General features: G+C 41.5%; 1 protein-coding gene across 2 annotated transcripts in view; it reads right to left on the minus strand.

Moving 5' to 3' along the window:
* The window catches only part of DIAPH3 (diaphanous related formin 3), a 565,715-nt gene that overhangs the window by 502,328 nt on the left and 40,239 nt on the right, over positions 1-23,148 (minus strand). For both annotated transcript variants that reach the window (XM_059684797.1, XM_059684796.1), the window contains one exon: positions 1,259-1,426. In XM_059684797.1, the coding sequence (XP_059540780.1) occupies positions 1,259-1,426 (168 nt within the window). The remainder of the gene's footprint in view (positions 1-1,258; positions 1,427-23,148) is intronic.

The raw sequence follows: 23,148 nt of genomic DNA on the forward strand, positions 1-23,148 counted from the left end.
GCTGGAGAACCTAGTGAGGGAACATGGCTACAGAACCTGGCTGGAGAACCTGGAGAACCTAGCAAGAGAACATGGACACAGAACCTGGCTGGAGATCCTAACCAGAACTTTGCCGGAGATCCTGACCAGAACTTGGCTAGAGATCCTGGCTAGGCTGCTGATCAACTGAACGCTGCCTCTGTGTCATTCCTTCTTCGCCAACTCCGTCCACACCTTTGGGGACCCCTGGAGCTGCTGGGGTCGGACCCCAGCATAAAAATATCAATAAAATATATTTTTTTAAAAATACTACCTTCTAGCAGTTTTTACTCATTTAATTTTTCAATTGTTTGTTTTGAATCCTAAGAGATAAGCAACTTGTGAGTAGAAACTATATATGTAAATAATCTATTTATATAAATTAGCATTCATTTGTGGTAAATGATTTGATTTGAATATACTTAACATATGTGGGTTGTTGGTCAAATGAGTTCAACCAGCTTGAAAGCCAGGAGTTGAGTCTGTCAGAGAATCCCCCTCATTTAGAACCAACTGGACCTGGACGGTGTGGCTCAGTGGTTGAGCATCGACCTATGAACCAGGAGGTCATGGTTCGATTCCTGGTCAAGGCACATGCCCAGATGGCAGGCTCAATCCCCAGGAGGGTGCATGCAGAAAGCCGATCAGTGATTCTCTCTCATCATTGATGTTTCTATCTCTCTCTCTCCTTTCCTCTCTGAAATCAACAAAAAATATATATTAAAAATAAAAAAACAACTGAAGGCCACCAGTGGCCTCAGGTGTCACCTCCAGAACAGGCACACTCCAAAATGAGTGAGTTCAAGTATCTACAGATATACCAAAGGCAGGACTATGAGGACTTGGTTATCCTGAGGACCAAGAAAAACATAAAACAAATCACGTCAATAAATCATCACACTGAAGAACGCACACAGCAGAGCACTGTGGCCATCTCTCTAAAACGCAACTGAACCCAAACAGACAGACCACTTAGACGATCTAGTCAAGACAAAAATATGTCATTTGATTCTTTAAGTATTCATGTTTTTATATATCCTGTATAAAACAAAAAACTGGTATGACATTTTTCTTCACAGTCTTATTTTTGTAATCATAAAGCTCTATGCCTAAAGTGCTATCTTAAATGACATCAGAAACCGCTCTATGGAACACAAGTCCAAATATGTTAGTGTTCCTAAAACATAACCAAAAGTGAAGGCTTTTACATCAAACATTTCATAAGAATCAAAATTCTTACCATCATCTTTTCGAAAAGTTCTAAGACTTCCTTCTCTGACAGTGGCTTCGGAAGGTTTTCCATCGCCTCTGAAGAACAATCACTGCTTGCAAATGCAGTTTTCAGGTTGGAAAGTGGAGGCCTTTCTTTCTTGCTCCCCGGAATTTTTATGCTGGCAAATCTGTCCAGCTACAAAAAAAAGAACAAAATGGCACATATGTAAATATTTCCTTCTCTACATTTATCTAATCCCCAAAACAAATAAACAAACAAGGTCAATCACATTATCATTTTGGTTTCATCAGGAGGTATTCAGCACTGCAATCTTTAAGATTAGATATATATTTTTAAATATATTTTTATCTATATATGTGTGTGTGTTAGTAAGAAGTTTACAGTAACCATTCTGTCTAAAAGCAGAAGAGAAATCAATCACAAAAGATTCCTTCTAACCTTAAAATTATAGAATTGAGGTTCTAATGTCAGTGAACTTTGCTTTACAGATTAGCAACCTAAGCAGTTTTATAAAGGTAATTTACCTAATTTAGTAGTTGGCAATCAAACTATTACTCAGTGTCCTGGCCCTCAGCCCCCTTGTCCAGAGCCCTTTTCACAGTGCATACTATACGCTGGAGAGGTGTGGGTTGTTGTGATTGAGGAATTTTAAACTAACAATTCTACTTATATCTCCATAGCTTATAGGCCTAATAAACACATTTCTCTCTATTCAGGCTGGTCTGTATTTGAACTTCATGAATGACTACAGAGTTGAGCGGCTAAAGCCTCAGGATATAAAACTGGATTTGGGCTTTAATTGGACCTCTTCCATAATTAGACCATCAAATAGTTTGCTGATATTTGAAATGTATATTAGCTTGCAAAGCTAATTATTCATTTACTTTGAATTTTATACATTCTATTTCTCACAAAGAACCCAGACTAACACAATGTTTCAAATGGTAACAATCAAAACGGCAAAAAGTCTTAAAGTAGATATTAAGAATAGAACTATAGTTAAAAGTATAATGATTGCCAGGGGAAGGTCAAGGGGGGGGGGGGAATAGGCGACATGTATACTACTCTTTGTAATACTTTAAGCAATAAAACAAAATTTTAAAAAAAAGGATAATGATTCTGTGTATTATTCACCATAACTGTATATGAAGCTACTTGTATTGCTATAACATGTATAACGATAGACCTGTGCTATATTCATTAAGGTAGCCACTAGCCACATAGAGCTATTTAAATATAGAGCAAAGTAAAAATTCATTTCCTTAGTTGCACAAGCCACAAATCAAGTGCTCCAGAGACACATGTGGCTAGTCTAAGCACATAGAGAACATTTCTATCATCACAGAAGATTTTAAAGACTAGAACAAATATAGCCCATTGAAGAAACGCAACTCTTAAAGTTCTCAACTTAAAGAACAAGTCACTTCACTAACAAAACAAAATGTCTTCAAATAATGGGATGGAAAGATAATAATGCTTACCTATCAAATTAGATCTCTAAAGGGAGATAATGCCTAGGAAAACTACTATGTGCCACACTCACACATGGTCCATAAAACATGTCCTAAACATTAAGGTACTAATATGACACCTTCTGGTGGGAATTAGGAAACAGTCACAAAACTCCACTGTTCTCATCCTAACAACCAAAACAACTACAAAATTATAGTAGCCTTGACTTCAACCCATCAGGGAGCTGAAGACACAACAAAACCTCTAAGAACTAACTATCAAGAAGTAATAGGCTGCTTTCATCACTGACAAATAGCTGAAAAGAAAGAGTTAAACAAGAGTAAAGGAAAACCAAAGTTTTAATGTACTACTACCGGTATTTTCTGGAGCATCATTGATGTTTTTCTCTCTCCTTCCCTCTCTCCTTTCCTCTCTGAAATCAATAAAAATATATTTAAAAAAACAAAAACAGCCAAAATCTCATTACTGCTCAGATCTCAAGCCCTCAAAAACATGAGGGCACAAATGAGCTGAATAAAACTAAAGTAGTAAGGAAGCCAACACCCAGCTCAACTAGAGATCACATTGACTCAGCCCCCGCCCCATTCTAGCAGTCTGAAAGAACAGCCGGGCCGTTTTTGGAAGCAAATATTATGTAATTTCTACTATACTTTTTTTAAATGTCCACCATACAACCAAATATTACGAGACGCACAAAGGTCAAGAATACGTGTACCCTACTCAAAAGAAGCAGACCCAGAGATGGCCCAGATGGTGGGATAACCAGACAGACTATTTGAAATAAGACATATAAAAATAACAAAGAATATAATGAAAAGAGTGGACACCATGCATGAAAGATGGAGAATTTCAGCAGCAAGGTCATAGAAACCTTTTTTTAATGTCTTTTAAAATGAAAAGTGTATCAGAAGTGAAGAATTCATTAGATGGGCTTAATAGAACCTAACCATTGCTGAAAAAAAGAATTGGTGAGCTGAAACACAGATCAAGTAAAGTACCAAAGTTGAAACAAAGAGAAAAAAAAAGGGGGGGAAACAAAGGGAAGGAGGGAAGGAGGGAAGGAGGGAAGGAGGGAAGGAGGGAAGGAGGGAAGGAGGGAAGGAGGGAAGGAGGGAAGGAGGGAAGGAGGGAAGGAGGGAAGGAGGGAGGGAGGGAGGGAGGGAGGGAGGGAAGGAAGGAAGGAAGGAAGGAAGGAAGGAAGGAAGGAAGGAAGGAAGGAAGGGGCAATCAAGATCTGTGATATAATACAAAATAATGTAACGCAAGTGTGATCAGGGCCCAGAAGAAGACAGAGTGAGAATGGTATAGAAGACATGTTTCAGGTCTAATTTAATTGATTTTTAAAAAATCATAAAAGTACAGACAGAGAAATGAAGTCATTACATACACAAGGAAAAAAAAATGACAATTTCTCACTAAAAACAATGTTGGCAAAAGCTCAGTGAACTGAATGTCAGCCCATGGACTAAAGAGTCACGGGTTTGATTCCAATCAAGGGCACAGACCTAGGTTGCAGGCTGGATCCCCAGCCAGCCCAGTAGGTGTGTGTGCAGGAGGCAACAAATCTATGTGTCTCTCTCACATCAATGTTTCTCTCTCTGTGTCTGTCCCCTTCCCTTCCACTCTCTCTAAAAATCAATGGGAAAATATACTCAGGTGAAGATTAACAAAAAAAAAAGGACAAAATACCTTTCATAAATAGAAGCAAAATAAAGACATTTTCAGATACACAAAGGTTGAGAGAATCTGTCTCCAGCCAGCATGTACTGCAAAAAGTGTCAAAAAAAGTTTTTCAGGCCAATAAGGAATATACCAAATTGAATTCCAGATTTAGAGAAAGAAATGAAGACCACTGGAGAGGTTATTCTGCTTGATGTTGGTGATACACAGATCAATGAGCTATTTAGGACACAGATTAATAACAACCAAGTAAAGGAGACAAGCACAGGTAATTATAGAGCTGCTAGTGGCCCAGTGCACGAAATTCATGCACATTAAAAGGGAATTAATTAGAGGAAATATTTTAATATTACTATTTGCCCTTTCTCTATAATAGAAGTGTCAGAGATGAAAGAAAATTAGTAAATGTATATGAAAATCTCCCTCCTGTCAGAGTCTGCGGCGCGCCACAGGACCCAGAGTCAAGTCCTAGCCCACCACCCACAGGCACTTCCAAAACGCAGGAAACCCAGACCCGGCCGGCCCCACACCCATCAAGCCCCTCAGGGTGGGGGACGCAGCCTCAGGTACGCCAGCCTGTGGTCCCCCGTCAAGCCCCACCAGGCGGGGAGCGCGGCCTGAGGTCCCCTGCCCTGGCCAGGCTCCATGCAGCCTCAGGTCCCTGCTGTTCTGTCGTTACAATACGGTGTCCTGACGAATTTGCATATTCCTCTATTATTAGTATAGATCGAGAAAATGAAGCAAGTATACAATGTATTACAGTAGCAAGAGAAGGGACATATAACTTACCAAGATAAAAATGCTCTACTTAGGAATAACCCAAAACCATACAATTGTCTTCCCATAAATATATTTCACAAATTATTATACCTATGTACATTAGTACCCCAATTCTTCATATTTATTTCAAAAAACTGGGAGACACCAAAATAAACTGTATTTAAGAAATGAAACTGATTATCTGTCTTCTGAATTACCATTTCATTGCCATGACTTCTACATAAATGATATTGATCCCTCGGTGGAAAAACTATGCCGACTCCTCCTCCTCACACACCACAAAGTGTAACTTGATTACTATGCTAAACTTATCACATGAAATTAAGCAAAACATCATTAATAAAACATCAACATTATAAATGTAAACATGTCAATGAATGGGAATAGTAAGCTTAAGCAATTCACAAGCTGATTTGTGATTACAAAACTTGATGGTTTATTCCATCAGTGGTAGAAGAAATAAAAATTTTTACTTCTCACCAAAAAACAAAAAAATTTCTTAAATAAAAATCTCTAAATGTCATAAAAATGACAATGGCTAATATTTACTGAATCTCTTCTATAAGTTAGCCACTGTGCTAAGAGCTTGAACTATAGCATCAGTCTGAATGCACCTGTGTAATCCTTACAATGAGGAAACTGCACATCTACATAATAAAGGACAAGCTCCAAACCATTTATAAATAAAAATTTCATAGTAGTTGGCATACAGAGTAGTGTAAAGGGGGAAAAAAAATCAACCTATTATGTTTTAGTGGAACTACATTTATATCAATAAACAATATCAGAATTTACATAATAACAAGAAAATAGAATTAGCACGCCTTCCCCATAGGCTTAGCACTTACACTCTGGGGACGGTTGGATTTTATCCAAGTGGAAAAACAAATTTGCACATTACCACTAGCATAGCAAGCTACAGCAAGATAGGGAAAATTAGCATATCCCTCTTCTAGCTTCCAAATCTTCAAAGTCCAAACAGTAATATAAGATACAAAAGATCAGTGTTTCATAATTTCATTACAATGCTTTTATCTATTTTCCATGATTAGAAGGCATGAAAGACAAAATAAGAAAGAAGCTATAGGAGAAAAATAAATACAATCCTTCCTCCTACACTAGAACAGTAAGTTGAATTTGTTGAATACCTCAGGCTTAAAGTAAGTGTTCCCAGGTATGTGATGCTCTACTAAGCACTATGGGTAGATACCACGTAATTAAGAAGTATTACAAAGCTAGGTGCAAAGTGAATTTTATTATCAAACTAGAGGCCCGGTGCACAAAAATTAGTGCACTCGGGGGGGAGGGGGGTCCCTCAGCGTGGCCTGTGCCCTCTCACAGTCTGGGACCCCTCGGGAGATAATGCCCTGCTGGCTTAGGCCTGCTCCCGGGTGGTAGAGGGCAGGCCCAATCCCTAGGTGCAGCCCCTGGTCAGGCTCAGAGCAGGGCTGATTGGGGAGTTGGGGCGCCGCCCCGTCATGCACAGAGCAGGGCGGATCTGGAGGTTGCGATGCCACCCTCAGTCACGCTCAGGGTAGGGCCGATTGGGGGGTTGGGGCACCCTCCCCTGTCACACTCAAGGCAGGGTCAATGGGGAGGTTGCGGCGCCACCCCCTGTCACACACAGAGCAGGACCAATCAGGGGGTTGGGGCACTGCCCCCAGTCACTCACAGAGCAGGGCGCATCAGGGGGGTTGGAGCTCCCTACCCTGTCAAGCACAGAGCAGGGCCAATCAGGGGGTTGGGGCACCGCCCTCTATCACCCACAGAGCAGGGCCAATCAGGGGGTTGGGGCACCGCCACTCTCACACTCAGGGCAGGGCCGATGGGGAGGTTATGGCTCTACCTCGTCACAAACAGAGCAGGGCCCGTGGGGGGGCGGGGGGGGGGGTTGGGGCGCTGCACTCTGTCACACACAGAGCAGGGCCCGTGGGGGGGCGGGGGGGTGGTTGGGGCGCCACACCCTGTCACACACAGAGCCGCAGGGCGATCAGGGAGTTGGGGAGCTCCCCCCTATCAGGCACAGAGCAGGGCTGATCAGGGGGTTTGGGCGCTGCCCCCTGTCACGCTGATCCCGGTGCCAGGAGGCCTCGCGGCTCCGCTGATCCCAGTGCTGGGAGGCATAGTACCCTTTTACTATATAGGGTAGAGGCCTGGTGCATGGGTGGGTGCCAGCTGGTTTGCCCTGAAGGGTGTCCTGGATTGGGGGGGGGGGGAGTCCCCACTGGGGTGCCTGGCCAGACTGGGTGAAGGGATGATGGCTCTTTGCAGCTGGTCACACACCCTTCAGGGTGGGGGTCCCCACTGGGGTGCCTGGCCAGTCTGGGTGAGGGGCTGAGGGCTGTTTTCAGGCTGGGGGTGACTGAAGCTCCCAACCGCTCCTTTTTTTCTTTTTTCTTTTTTTATTCTGGGCCAGCTTTAGCTTTGAGGCTTGCCTCAAGCTCTTAGGCCTCCACTGCTGAAAGTAGGTTTCTGGCCTTTGCTTAAAATGTTGCGATCCTGCTGGCTGAAGCCCGTTTTTGTTTAGCTTCTATATTTGTTACATAGAGTTGCAGCTCAGAGGCCTGCAGCGGCAGGCAGGGAACACTGGTTTCCTCCGTCACTGAAGCAAGCAAGCCTCATGTTAGTTTCAAGGTGCCTGGCTGCCGGCCGCCATCTTGTCTGGCAGTTAATTTGCATATTGCCCTGATTAGCCAATGGGAAGGGTAGCGGTCGTACGCCAATTACCATGTTTCTCTTTTATTAGATAGGATCATTTTAAATGTTCTAAAGAAATTTCATTTTTTTAAAGGGATGATACTATGTCTCCACTTATAAGTGAAGAAAAAATCACTAATATATCTTTCATAGAATTGCACAAACAATTTGCTTAAAGCAAGGCACAATAGAACATAAAATCAAACTTTTAAAATACTTTGTACATAAAAACACAATAGAAATTCCCATCATACTGACTATAAATGGTTGTTATTTTGTATTTGGCAGTTTGGCTGTGAATATGTGTCTTTTACAATTTGATTGTGTCGCTACTTTTTGTCTTAAAGATAAGCTAGAAACACAACCCAAGTAGATGAAGTACACAAATAATGTGCCTTTGCTTAAGAATTGGTTAAACACACAGAAGACTGAGGGAATCCTACATAATAAAAGCCTAATATGCAAATCGAATGAACGGCAGAACAACCAGTCACTATGACGTGCACTGACCACCAGAGGGCAGACACTTAACACAGGAGCTGCCCCTAGCCCACAGTCCCCTACCGGTGGTGGCGGTTGGGGGTGGGGCCGTCGAGCAGGCAGCACCAGGCCAGCCAAGGTGGGAGCCCCCCGATCGCCCTGCCGGTCACCCCACAGAGGGAGGCAACTGGTGGGGGGGGGGGGGCGCGCGGACTGGGCCGGCGAGCAGGCAGCGCCATGCCAGCCAAGGTAGGTGCCAGCGGGGGTCCCTGATCACCCTGCCAGTCGCCCAGCAGATCGGCCCTGATCGCCAGCCAGGCTAGGGACCATACCCATGCACGAATTTCGTGCACCAGGCCTCTAGTTCTATCATAATGCTATTTGGAGGTCGTATGCAGGAAGCCAACACTTGCCGATACTGTCACAAGAGTGAACCAAGGAACTTGGAAGGCGGATGGACCTTGGGCATTAGTAGGGTTGACACTAAGCACCGATTGTTCCTGTTGAGAAGGTGGCTCAAGCCAATTCCCTAACCTGATAATCCTTTTACTGGTTACCAAACTTTACCTTTGATATGCCTGTATGCATTGCTAAAGGGAAAATGTGTACTCAGGTAAATAAATAGCGGACCAGGCCAAAAGTCGGTGTGTCTCTTCAAGAAAGAGGCTCCACCTGGCCCCCAATGCCTTCTAAATTCCTATTTCTTGTACAGTACTTTCATTTGTGTGTCGGCCCCTCCTTCAAATCCTGAACCCCGCCGAGAAGGTCGTGGCAATAGTACACCACACTTAATTAATAGGGCTACAGTTGTGTCAGGGGTGTACTGAGTTTTATAAATTAGTATCACTTATCTTCAGGGGAAGTTAAATGAACACCCTACTGAGTATTATCTCACACTGATAATCAGTAATGACAGTTGAAATAAAATTGATTTTAAAAAACAGGCTCTTATAAACTATTTAGATTTTTAGCTATAGCATAACATGGTAAGAGTGAAAATGCAATTTTCACTCTTACAACATTTTAAATATTTAAATACTTAAAACAGAAGTACTTTTTAATTTAAAACCAAAGGAACATATTGTAATTATTGGTCAACTTACAACTTAAATAGTCAGGAAAAATTTATATGATCATAAACATACATCCTTAGAACCCAGAAGGGAGTAGATATTTTCATGCAATCCAGAAGAATTATTAAGCAAATAAAAGTTCATTGTGATTATAGAATCAATTTTATATGAATGTATACCTGAAATCCAAAAAAAATCATTAAAATTATCAATTTCATGCAATCTTGCGCTATACTTACTTAAGTGGAGGGGAAAACCTAACAGCTTAAGTAGCTTTACCTTTTAACTAGCAAGCAACTTAATGGTTAAATACATGGCTCTAGAGCAGTGATGGCGAACCTATGACACGCGTGTCAGAGGTGACACGCGAACTCATATTTTTGGTTGATTTTTCTTTGTTAAATGGCATTTAAATATATAAAATAAATATCAAAAATTTAAGTCTTTGTTTTACTATGGTTGCAAATATCAAAAAACTCCTATATGTGACAGGGCACCAGAGTTAAGTTAGGGTTTTTCAAAATGCTGACACGCCGAGCTCAAAAGGTTCGCCATCACTGCTCTAAAATCTGACTTTTGAATCCTGCCCAACCACTTAGTACCTAACACAGTGAGATGTCAATAGTAAATAAAACTACTTTTTGACCCTTCCATCTGGAGGAAAAATGACTGAAATGCCTTAGCTGACCACTTTAACGCAGCACATGTGCCTACATACTCCCTATTCTATCACAGAACAGTTTATTCCCTTTATATGTCGTTTCATGACTTATAAAATCCTGTCATTATTTCATTTATTTTATAACTCTTTCCCACTAAAGTGGAGTGCCATGCTAGACAAAGTGTCAACTATTTTAGTCACTGTGGTAGCCCATCTCTAAAATAGCCCCAGTGATCCACTGACTATGTAACCAATAGGATATTGTGGAAATTATGGAGTGTGATCTCCAAGACTAGATCATAAAAGACATCACACGTTTTGTCCCACTCCCTCTTGGACCACCTGCTCTAGGGTATGTCGGCTGCCAAATCAGGAGGACACTCAAGACAACCTATGGAGAGGCCCACATGGCCAACAACTGAACTACAGAAGCTAAAGCAGCATGGAGGCCTCTCGCCAGCACTCATGTGAGTGCACCATCTTGGAAGCCCCAGGTGAGCCTTCAGATAACTGATACTTATTATATAGCAACAGATGAGTAATACAGAGCTCCTCAGAGAATAATATTTTTAAAAGCTCTAGACAGCATCTTCACTGCAACCTCATGAGGCCCCAAGCCAGAACCACCTAGCTAAGCAACTACCAAATTCCTGACCAACAGAAACAGTATGAGACAACTGTTTGCTGTTTTAAGTCACTAAATCTTGGGGTAAATTGGGGAATAATTTTTACACAGCAACAGGTAACTGCTACAGCCACTTGTGTGTGTTCAGCCTTATAGCACAATAGCTGGCAGATAGCTAGCAGTCAATTAATACTTGTTTAAGGTATAAATGAATGAGCAATTACTGGATGATAAAATATAGTGCCATCCCTTCAGATAGATGTTCACCACCTAAAGAGAAAACGCATGAAAAAGAACTAATTATGAATTAAGGTAAAGGCCTCCAGGAAAATCATAAGCCATGTGAATCAGCAACAATAGGAACCAGTGATTAATTCTGGGGAGAAGGAACCTCGAGAGGCTTTGGAAAGGGATCCACCAGGGAACCCTGTGAGGCTGATGAGACAGTACATATAACCAGCTAAACAGTATGCCTGTCTGTCCCATGGTCTTTATTAAATTCCTACTGATATCACTATTACAAAGATATATTTAGAGGGAGGATGGAGTGGTTGGAATTGACCATTCATTGTTCCAGGGTGCCGGGAGCCGGTCCATCCTTGCTGTTTCAAGGGACCTGGCATACTGTTCTTAATATGTTTGCTCACCTTCTTGGCGCTATGTGTTTTAACCAAGGTCACCTCTCTGAGAAAGGTTGTTTCCCCAGGTAGGGCTTTTCCCCTGAAGTTAGGGAGGGAATAAAACCCCTTAACTAAGTGCCAGGCGGGTAATTAATCACTTTAACTACAAACAATCATGCTTAAGCTACATAATCTTTACTCCCTGGAATGGAGATAAGAAACGCCCTAACCTTTGGAATAGAGATTGATATGATTGGAATCAACTGGTATAAATACAGATGTAACAGGACACAGAACCTAGACACAGAACCTAGACACAGAACCTGGACAGAACCTAGACACAGAACCTTCACAGAACCTAGAGACAGAAGAACTTCGCTGGAGAGAACATAGCAAAAGATCCTGGACAGAAACTGGCCACAGAACCTAGAGACAGAACCTAGCGAGAGAACATGGAAAAGATCCTGGACAGAAACTGGCCACAGAACCTAGAGACAGAACCTAGCGAGAGAACATGGCAAAAGATCCTGAACAGAAGCTGGCCACAGAACCTAGAGACAGAACCTGGCTACAGAACCTGGATAGAACATGGAAAGAGAACCTGACTAGAACCTGGTGACTGAACCTGGCTGGAGAACCTGAACAGAACCTGGCTGGAGAACCTAGCGAGGGAACATGGCTACAGAACCTGGCTGGAGAACCTGGAGATCCTGGCTGGAGAACCTAGCAAGAGAACATGGACACAGAACCTGGCTGGAGATCCTAACCAGAACTTCGCTGGAGATTCTGACCAGAACTTGGTTAGAGATCCTGGCTAGGCTGCTGATCAACTGAACGCTGTCTCCGTGTCATTCCTTCTTCGCCGACTCCGTCCACACCTTTGGGAACCCCTGGACCTGCTTGGGCTGGACCCCAGCACCAGGGGTGATAAGCTACCATCCCACTCAGAGACCACAATCCTATCACACAGTAACAATTTCCAACAACCCATCAACTACTGCATTCTAACTTCAATATTCCTAAATGTTACAAAGAAACTTTTCTAGCTCTCAATTTGTCTTAATAAAATTATAAAAAGTTCCTTAGCCAGAGGTTTCTGTGAAAATTTACCACTACCTGAATTTTTAAAAAAGCATACATACTTACAATAATTTGTTCACATTTAGATTTCATATAGTATTTTAATATTAAATGAGAAACATAATTATGTTCTTACAGCATAGAAAATATAGTCAATAATATTGTAATAATTATGTATTGTGCCAGTTGGATACGAGAAATGTCAGGGGGAACACTTTGTGAAGTACATGATTGTCTAGCCCCGTGGTCAGCAAACTGAGGCTCATGAGCCACATGCGGCTCTTTGGCCCCTTGAGTGTGGCTCTTCCACAAAATACCACGTGCTGGCGCGCATGTACAGTGCGAGTGAAACTTCATGCCCCATGCACAGAAGTCAGTATTTTGTGGAAGAGCCACACTCAAGGGGCCAAAGAACCGCATATGGCTCCGAGCCGCAGTTTGCCGACCACTGGTCTAGCCACTATGTATACACCTGAAACTAATCCAATAATACTGAATGTAAACCATTCTTTAAAAATTTAATAAATAAATAAAAATATAAAAACTCAATAAAATTTTTAAAAAAGAAAGTGAATAAAATGTCAATTTAAAAAAATTTCCTTTCAATTGCTTACAAGTAAGTTACAACATGCGATATGTCTTCTACAGCCAAGCGCTGCCGAGTAGCCTGCAGAGATGCTGCAGAGGGAAGAACAGGCCTCCGAACAGCAATCGGCACCAGCTTGCCAGGCACAGGTGAGCCTCTCTGGAAAGGGGATCTGCAGCCCCATGAAGGCTTCACATGACTGTGGCCTGAGCCACGTCTCACCAAGACCTCATCAGGAACCATCCTGCTTCCGAATTTTTGACCCCCAAAACTGTGAAATGTTAAGAATGTATAAGACACTAAGTTTTGGGATAATTTACTATTTAGCAACAGATGATTAATACAAAGATCCTCACAGAATACTTTTAAGTGCCTAAAGCATATACAATTACAAAGAAAACTAAATAAAATGGTGTCATGAAAATACTAAAAACTAATTGTAATATAGTAATATATTCATCTTCACAAATGCATTAATAACAAGAGATAACAAAGTCTAATTTCAATAGTGTGGTATATAAACTGTATTTTGAAATATCTTCAATAACTACACTGTCTTGAAAACATCTGTGATTTCTATGTTGATAAAGTCAGGCAGGCCAAATCCTATGGTATGGGGAGTGAAGGGGGCAGTACCTTTATTCATAAGTTTTAAAAATACTAAATTTCGCCGAAACCGGTTTGGCTCAGTGGATTGAGCGTCGGCCTGCGGACTGAAGGGTCCCAGGTTCGATTCCAGTCAAGGGCATGTACCTCGGTTGCGGGCACTTCCCCAGCAGGAGATGTGCAGGAGGTGGCTGATCGATGTTTCTCTCCCATCGATGTTTCTAACTCTCTATCTCTCTCTCCCTTCCTCTCTGTAAAAAAACAATAAAATATATTTTAAAAAAAATACTAAATTTCATTTACCAGTTAATGAAAATAAAAATTTAATATTTTCCTATTCAAGTTCAAGGATTCAAGGGCACCATAAATTCTACCACAAACCCAGGTCAAGAACCCTTAGTAGGCAGATATGGAATAGTAGCAGAAATAGTGGTAGAAAAGACCAAGGTAACTCAAGTTCTAATGCCTTCAATGAATCAGTGGGAGGGACAAGAAAACGTACAGTTAAGACCAACTAGGAGAAATGCACAGAAATCCGCCGAAACCGGTTTGGCTCAGTGGATAGAGCGTCGGCCTGCGGACTGAAAGGTCCCAGGTTCGATTCCGGTCAAGGGCATGTTCCTGGGTTGCAGGCATATCCCCAGTAGGAGATGTGCAGGAGGCAGCTGATCGATGTTTCTCTCTCATTGATGTTTCTAGCTCTCTATCTCTCTCCCTTCCTCTCTGTAAAAAATCAATAAAATATATTTAAAAAAAAAAAAAGAAATGCTTAAAAAGAGCTGGAAGCTTTTGAAGGAAGAAGATACCAGAAAAGTAAAAACTTCAAAGAACATCTAGGGTTCCACAGAACAAGAAGGAAAGCATGAATTTAAAATGACAGGCTTTGAGATACAAAGGTCAAAGTAGGAGGCTTTGGGAGGCCTAGAGGAGTTAAGAAACAATGTGAGATTAGAAGAAAAAGTGGAAGCCTCTAGGTCAGCGGTTCTCAACCTGTGGGTCACGAGCCCTTTGGGGGTCGAACGACCCTTTCACAGGGGTCGCCTAAGACCATCGGAAAACACATATATAATTACATATTGCTTCTGTGATTAATCACTATGCTTTAATTATGTTCAATTTGTAACAATGAAATTGGGGGTCACCACAACATGAGGAGCTGTAGTAAAGGGTCGCGCGGCATTAGGAAGGTTGAGAACCACTGCTCTAGGTGCGTGTTGATGATATCAAATATATATGACTTCTGATGTTGACTCAGGTCAGCAGAAAATTGAGTTGAATTGTAAATAAGTAATGAAAATTAATAAGGAAACATAAATCATGAAACCATGTAGACTGTATCTTATTCATCTTCTCTGTACCTACCCTAGTTCAGGCCACTTGGACAACTGCTACAACCTCCTAAATTGCCTCCATGTCTTCACTGCCCCTTCCCTCTACGCTACCTTCCCCGGAGCTGTTCTCTACACTGACATCATTTTGATTTGAAATGTAAACTCAATCATGTCCCACATTCCTGTGCTTTAAACCCTTCAACCTTTGCTCCCCCATTACTCAGAGGATGACACTCAAATATCTTACCATGCCTCAAAGATCCACTGTAATCTGAACCTTACTTCCTCTCCAGACAAACTCTTCACCATTCCACCACCCTTACACTCAATGATCTAGATACAATGAGTAACCTAAAGTCTCCTAAGTGTGTCAATGCTATTTCATGTGCCTAAAACTTATCCACATCCACAACTCATATCCCACCCACTTAATCTGGTGAATTTCAATTCAATCTTTAGCTCTCAGTTTGAGCTACATCTCATGTAGGAGCCTTCCTGACTCCTCAAGGCTGAATTAGATCCTCCAGATCTAGGGCTTGCTTACTTACAGAATAGTACGTATACTACTCTGAAATTGCCTCGTATCATAGAAATTTATTCAACTAGGGCATAAGTACCTGGTAACAGGAATTGTTATTTTATTCACTAAACCATTCCTAGAACTTAGCATAGTCCTAAATATGAAGTGTGTCTTTTATTAATATTTGTTAAGTGAATAAATTTATGAATAACTTTCTATCTTCCATAGCTGGGACACAAGCCACTGCTTCTTGCCTTCCAAATCCTTCTCAACAATATCAGGAAGAATGCCAGGTGTGTGGCCTTTACATATTCAATAAGAAAACCAAGACTCTTTCCACACTGATCAAAGAGCAGCCTGCTACACTAAAAACAAGCATGAATTTCTGTAATGTAAAACCATAGAGTAAGATAGTAAGAAAAACCTCACTCAAAGGAGCACAAAATCATTTTAAAAGAATGTAATATTCAAAAAACGTTTAATTTCTATCTACCCACATCTACTCAAAGTATAATGATAATTGCATATATTCAAATATTGCAGTTCTCTTTTAAAAACAAATGTAAATTAGCTTTGGAAATGACTGTAACACTTTATTTTTGAAAGACAGACAACAGTACTCACTCATGAAAATTATCCAAAGATATCAACAATTGCTTTCTACTTGACAACCTGACACTTTCACTAGGAATCCATTCAGTTGACATCCAGGGGAGTAAAAGTATTAGAGTAAAAAGTTATTACACCTCCTGCCAGCTTAGATTCCAACTCCTTCTTCAAAACTCAGCTGAAGTCACCTCTTTGAAGTCTTCCCCAAGATCAAAGTTGACCTTACGACTTCCACTGAACCTAATATACTACTGTTCCAGCTCCTATCACACTGCACTCAAATGTATAGTGATTATGTACACATCTGTTTCCCCACTGTTCCCAGAGGGAAGAGGCAGTCTTATTCATCATTGTGTTCCTATGATAGTAGGTACTCAATAAATGTTTAATAAATGAATGGATAAAAGGATGAATAAACAAGTCTGCACACTCTACTACATTTTAGTATATTCAACACTGAGAGCTCTTGATCTTATTCCCAAATCTGTACTGATTTGAGGAGGAGCTCTCTAAACTATTTCATAAATATTTAAAGACCCTAAGATAGTACTTAAGTGTTACTACTGGAAACGTAAGTACAGGAAGCTTTAATTAACTCATAGTAATGGGCTCAGAAAGGCCCACCTGACTTAGTGAATACTTTAAATTTTATAAAACTTATTTTAGTGTATTTTACCACATATATTTCATTGCCCCAGTCCACACTGGTATTCCTATTTTACACACAAGAAAGAGTATATTTTTAGTTTAGAGTTTTACAAAAAAAATTGTGGAAAATAGTATCACTGTTTTTAATTTACTAAGAAAAATATAATAAGTTCATAAAAATGCAAAATAAAAGTTTTATATCCTACCAGGCCAATAAGAAATTATTTTAAATAATTCTTTTAAGTTGAGCTCACTTTTAAAGCTAATGATTTTGTTTTATTAACTGACTTGGAAGTTAGGTACACGTTCATATAATCAAAATCACGATTTTCTTTCATTAAAGTAATTTTATTTTGTTTTATTTTTATACGTATGATGTCTGATTTAGCATGCTTATACCACAAGACATATCACATCTAGGTACAGGAATAGTCTGCCAGCAGATAAAAGCAGTCCTGTAGGCTTGTTCATTTGGAGAACTCCTCTTTGAGTGAACCAGCTTCACAGAGTGCTGGAGTTTTCTGGTAGCAGTTAGTTATACTGAGTGAGTCAAGAGGCCCATAGAGAACAGCGAAAACTGCTGAAAGCACTCACCAAAACCCATGCCCAGACTGGGAGACACCCTCAGTGGCTCTAGGATCCCAATCCCCATGGTGAACTTTAAGGGGAACCAGGAAAGCCTGTAACTTTATCGGGAAGCAGATCTCAGTTGTGAGATCTGTAAGCGGTCTCCATCCAGTCTTCCTGTGTCCTGGCAATTTAAATAATCTCATATCTTTACCTGTTGCCATTTCAGTCACATACATCACTATTCCTTTGGCATAAACCTTTCTCAGTTTTATTCACTAGAAATGAATATTCAAAATAATTCATTTCTTAGTTCATTTCTTATCGCAGAAAACTTTTTAGATACAATCCTATATAATAAAGAGCTAATATGCAAGTGGCCATTGCGCCCTTGCGCCCGGGCCAGAGGACCTGAGACCGTGCCCTGGCACCAGGCCAGGGGACCTGAGGCTGCACCCCTCACCTGGCGGGGCTTCACAGGGGACCTGAGACAGTGCCCCCTGCCTGGTGGGCTTGACAGGGGACCTGAGACTGCGGCCACCACCCGGTGGGGCTTGACGGGGGACCTGAGGCTGCACCCCTCACCTGGCGGGGCTTCACAGGGGACCTGAGGCTGCACCCCTCACCTGGCGGGGCTTCACAGGGGACCTGAGGCTGCACCCCTCACCTGGCGGGGCTTCACAGGGGACCTGAGACAGTGCCCCCTGCCTGGTGGGCTTCACAGGGGACCTGAGGCTGCATCCCCCACCCCTGCACCGGGGCCGGGGGACCTGAGGCTGCACACCCCCCAGCACCGGGGCCGGGGGACCTGAGGCCGTGCCCCCCGCCCAGGCAGGACTTGACGGGGGACCTGAGGCTGTGCCCCCTGCCCAGTGGGGCTTGACAGGGGCCCTGAGGCCATGCCCCTCCACCCTGCGGGGCTTGACAGGGGCGGGGCTGGCTGGGGCTGGGTCTCACACGATTTTGAGGCGTACACAAGTGAACAGGAACTTGACTCTGGGCCCATGGCACACCCCTGACTCTGACAGGAGGGAGATTTTCATATACATTTTACTAATTTTCTTTCATCTCTGACATTTCTATTATAGAGAAAGGGCAAATAGCAATATTAAAATATTTCCTCTAATTAGTTCCCTTTTAATGTGCACGTGCACGAATTTTGTGCACCAAGCCACTACTCCTATATAATAAAGAGCTAATATGCAAATGGTCGTCACACCCTCGCACCAGGGCCAGGGGACCTGAGGCCGGGCCAGGGGACCTGAGGCTGTGCCCCCTACCCCGGGGTCAGGGAAACTGAGGCTACGCCCCCTGCCCCGGCGCCGGGAGACCTGAGGCCGTGCCCCCCACCCAGAGTGGCTTGACGGAGGTGGGGCCGGGCGGGTCTGGGTCTTGTGCAATTTGGAGGTGCGCATGGGTAGGCGGGGACTTGACTCTTGTTCTCGCAGCATGCCCTAGACACTGACAGGAGGGAGATTTTCATATACATTTTACTAATTTTCTTTCATCTCTGACACTTCTATTATAGAGAAAGGGCAAATAGCTATATTAAAATATTTTCTCGAATTAATTCCCTTTTAATGTGCACAAATTTCGTGCACCAGGCCACTAGTGTGTTTATAATTTTGTAGATACAAGATGCTTACAATTATAATTCTCTCAGGATTAAAACCAACGGCTCTGGCCCAGCTGGCATGGCTCAGCGGTTGAGCATTGACCCATGAACCAGGAGGTCACAGTTCAATTCCTAGTCAGGGCACATGCCCAGGTTGCAGGCTTATCCCCAGTGTGGGGTGTGCAGGATGCAGCCAATCAACGATTCTCTCTCATCATTGATGTTTCTAGCTCCTTCTCCCTCTCCCTTCCTCTCTGAAATCAATAAAAATACCTTTAAAAAAAAAAAAAAAGGCCAACAACTCTGATATAAATTTCCCTTGTCAGTTTAAAGGTCAGAAGTCTCAGATAGATGGCTTAAAGGAAAAATGAGAAAATAATGAGACATACACTGAGATTTTACACTGGCACTCTTGGTATAGAAAGGGACAGCACTTAGGTGGCAGTATAACTCACTTGTTAAAGATCGTATTCTCTGGGGCCAGTCTGCCAGAGTTCCCTGGCTGCCCCATGACTTTAAACAAGTTACTTAACCTCTCTCTTACCTCATTTTTTCCATCTTTAAAAATATGAATAATTCCCGGGTAGCATGGCTCAGTGGCTGAGGCTCAACCTATGAACCAGGAAGTCATGATTTGATTTCAGGTCAGGGCACATGCCCAGGTTGTGGGCTCGTTTCCCAATGTGTGTGTGTGTGGGGGGGGGGGGGGGGAGTGCAGGAGGCAGCTGATCAATGATTCTCTCTCATCATTTATTTTTCTATCTCTCTGAAATCAATAAAAAATATATTTTTAAAAATACATTTTTTAAATGAGAATAATGATGCCTACTCAGAGGCTTGCTCGAAAAATTAAATGTGCTTATGAAGCTAACATTTGGAATAGTACTTAGCACACAGCTAATAATTACATGATCCTTACTATCACTTCACACACCTTCTTCCAATCAGCAGGTATGTTTTCACATTCTCTAAGTAAATTCTCTAACAATATACACATCTTTCTATTCCCTGTAAGTTTCCTGCATGTTGACTAAGGAATATATATCAAATCAGAAAAGCAGGCTCCTACCATAGAGGCCTTAGATGCCATGTTAAAGAGCTTGGGCTTGATCTACACATAACGGGTGCAATTAAGCAGTTTCAAATAAGATAAAATATTATCAGAAGTGCAATTTAGACAGGTCACTCTGGTTGCTGCGCAGGAGGTTGGTTTTATAGAGAGCAATAGGAAGTTGTGAGTCCTGACAAGAGATAATAAAAGAACTGGTGCTCTAATAGAAGGAATTCAGAGAAGAAAATATTCAAGAAATAATTAGAAACATTAGAAGGGTGAAGTTATTAGAAGGGTGAAGGTGCCTTATAAGAGAGTATAGGAATAAAAATGAGAAAAGTGAAAGGTTTAATTTGGGGCATGTAGAATTTCAAATACAGATTAGACATCTATATGAAGGTAGTCAGAGGCTAATACACTGATATCTCAACTTGAGAAAAAGGTCACAGACAGAGTTATAGACAAGAGTGATTATATACAGAGGAGAGCAGTGGCTTTAGGAAAGAAACCTGAGAAATCACAATAGTTTGATAGGCAAAGGAAAAACACACAGAGAGAGAGAAAAGGAAAGGTCAGAGGGATATAAAACCAATAGTCTAGCATAGCAAAGCCAAGAAATCTTCATTTTTCAAACAGAAAGGAGACAACTGGATCAAGCAGAGCAAAGAATCCAGTAAATTTCCAAAGATTAAAAATTAATGAATATCACAGGATAAGCACGATCATCCTATATAATAAAAGGCTAATATGCAAATTGTCCCCTCAGGAATTCAACCACTCGCTATGACGTGCGCTGACCACCAGGGGGCAGCACAGAACAAAGGAAGGCCCTGGCCAGCAGCTGGCAGACAGGGAAGAAAGGCCCAAATCAGCCCTGATCACCGGCCAAGCCTACGGACCCTCCCCATGCACAAATTTCGTGGACCTCTAGTTTCATAATGAAGCAGGAATTTGGGGGGAACATAGGCAGGCTTAGGGATTTTTTTAGAACTGGGGTCCATGGAAAAGCATGGGGCTGCAGACTGGGAGAAGGTACATTTCCATAACACAAGGAAGCCAGGTGCAGTTACACTTCCATAAGACAAAGCAGCAGCAACAGGTATATTTACATAAGACAAGGGAACTGAAAGTAGCCAAGAAAGGTCTATATTTACAAAATAAAGAGAAGAAAGCCCAAAGGGAATAGGAAAACAATAAGGAGGGAGGGGGAGAGAACCTCAGATGTCTCAAGTGAGGTTCAACATTTGAGCTCAGGAGTTACTACAGTAACCAGTCTAAGGGAATAATGACCAATCAGAGGGGATATCAAGGCACCAGGATCTGCAGCCTATACAACCATAGGGAAAGGGAACCCAGTGGGACCCTTTCCCCCCTCCCTACATGAGAGTCAGTACTGTGGGATTCTTTGCTTCTCCCCATGTGGGAGTCTGTACTTGTTCTTCAATAAATTTCCAGCTTTAGCCCTGGCTGGGTAGCTCAGTTGGTTAGAGCGTCACGCCAATAAATTTCCACTTTTGCTATACCACTTTCTGTCAGTGGATTCATTCTTCGATTCCGGCGGACAAAGAATCCGGGTTCCAGTCCAAACATTCGGTATCAATAATAATAAAGGATTCATAATAGTCATAAATGTATATTTACTTAATTAGAATGCTTCAAAAAAATGACGCAAAAAAGCTGAATAGAAGTGAAAAGATAATTTTAAAGTCCTAAATTATATTTGGAGACGTCAACACTTCTTTTTCAATAATTGTCAGAACATGCAGGCAGAAAATCAAAAATATATAAGATATGAACAACACCACCAACCAATTTGACCCACTTACTATTGATAGACCAGTTTTAACAAACAGTGCACATGGAACATTCACCAAGATAGGCCACATTCTCAGACAGAAGGCAAGATTCAAAATTGAAAAGGACTGAAATCACACAAACTATGATCTCTTGCCAAGGGAATTATATTACAAATCAGTAACAGAACAGTATCAGAAAACTCCTCAAATACTTGAAAATTAAACAACATATACCTAAATAACCAATGAGCCAAAGGGAAAAAATATCCACAGGAAATCAGAAAGTATTTTGAATATTCAGAAAATGATGCCACAGGCTCTCTGAGAAAAAATTAGAGCATAAAATTCCTATATTAGAAAACAAGAGTCTAAAAAAATACAAGAAAACAAGAGTCTCAAATCAATTATTTAAGTTTCCACCTTAAGAAACCGGAAACAGAATAAAGAAGAGGAAGGAACTAGTAAAAATAAAAGCACTATAAAGAAAATTTCTCGCCGAAACCGGTTTGGCTCAGTGGATAAAGCGTCGGCCTGCGGACTGAAAGGTCCCAGGTTCGATTCCGGTCAAGGGCATGTACCTGGGTTGCGGGCACATCCCCAGTAGGAGATGTGCAGGAGGCAGCTGGTCGATGTTTCTCTCTCATTGATCTTCTAACTCTCTATCTCCCTTCCTCTCTGTAAAAAATCAATAAAATATATTTAAAAAAAAAAAAAGAAAATTTCTGAAACCAAAGCTGGTACTTTCAAAAGATCAATAAAATTAACAAACCTCGAGAGTCCAGGGATGGGAAACATCCGGCCACAGGCCTTCATTTGCTCTGGCCTCTGCCAAGGCATTAGGTGTGAGTGAATTAAATGTTTGACCAAATACAGCAGGCTAATTTTTAAATTGGTAATTTTGTATGGCCCTTGAATGATGTTATAAATATCCAAATGGCCTGGGAAGAAAAAAAGGTTCCCCACCCCTGCCAAATCATACTAATCAGGGGGAGAAAACAGAAGGCACAAATTATCAGTATCAGAATTGGAGTTGGAGATCAACACAGATCCTACACTTAAAGGATAAAAAAATGTTATAAACAACTTATAATTCAACAACACAGATGTGGAAAATTCCTTGAAAGAAAATGACAAGATCTCAGAACTTTCTCTAGTTGCTACATAGGCCAATGTCTGGTTTTCTAGCTACAGCTGTGAACCATGTGGGTCATGAAATTAATGGACTGGATTGGATCACTTTTTTGGTTGTCTTGGGTTTTTAATGGAATGGAAAAGATCAAAAAGGAAAGGATCCCAGTTTATTATGCTTAAAAATGTTAAATACTGTTTCTTAAAACATGTTTCAACTGAGAGAGAATTTGTATGTATGTGTGTACCGGGCTACAAAATAAAATGTAT

Source organism: Myotis daubentonii, chromosome 2 (genome assembly GCF_963259705.1).
Source record: "Myotis daubentonii chromosome 2, mMyoDau2.1, whole genome shotgun sequence".
Classification (NCBI taxonomy): domain Eukaryota; kingdom Metazoa; phylum Chordata; class Mammalia; order Chiroptera; family Vespertilionidae; genus Myotis; species Myotis daubentonii.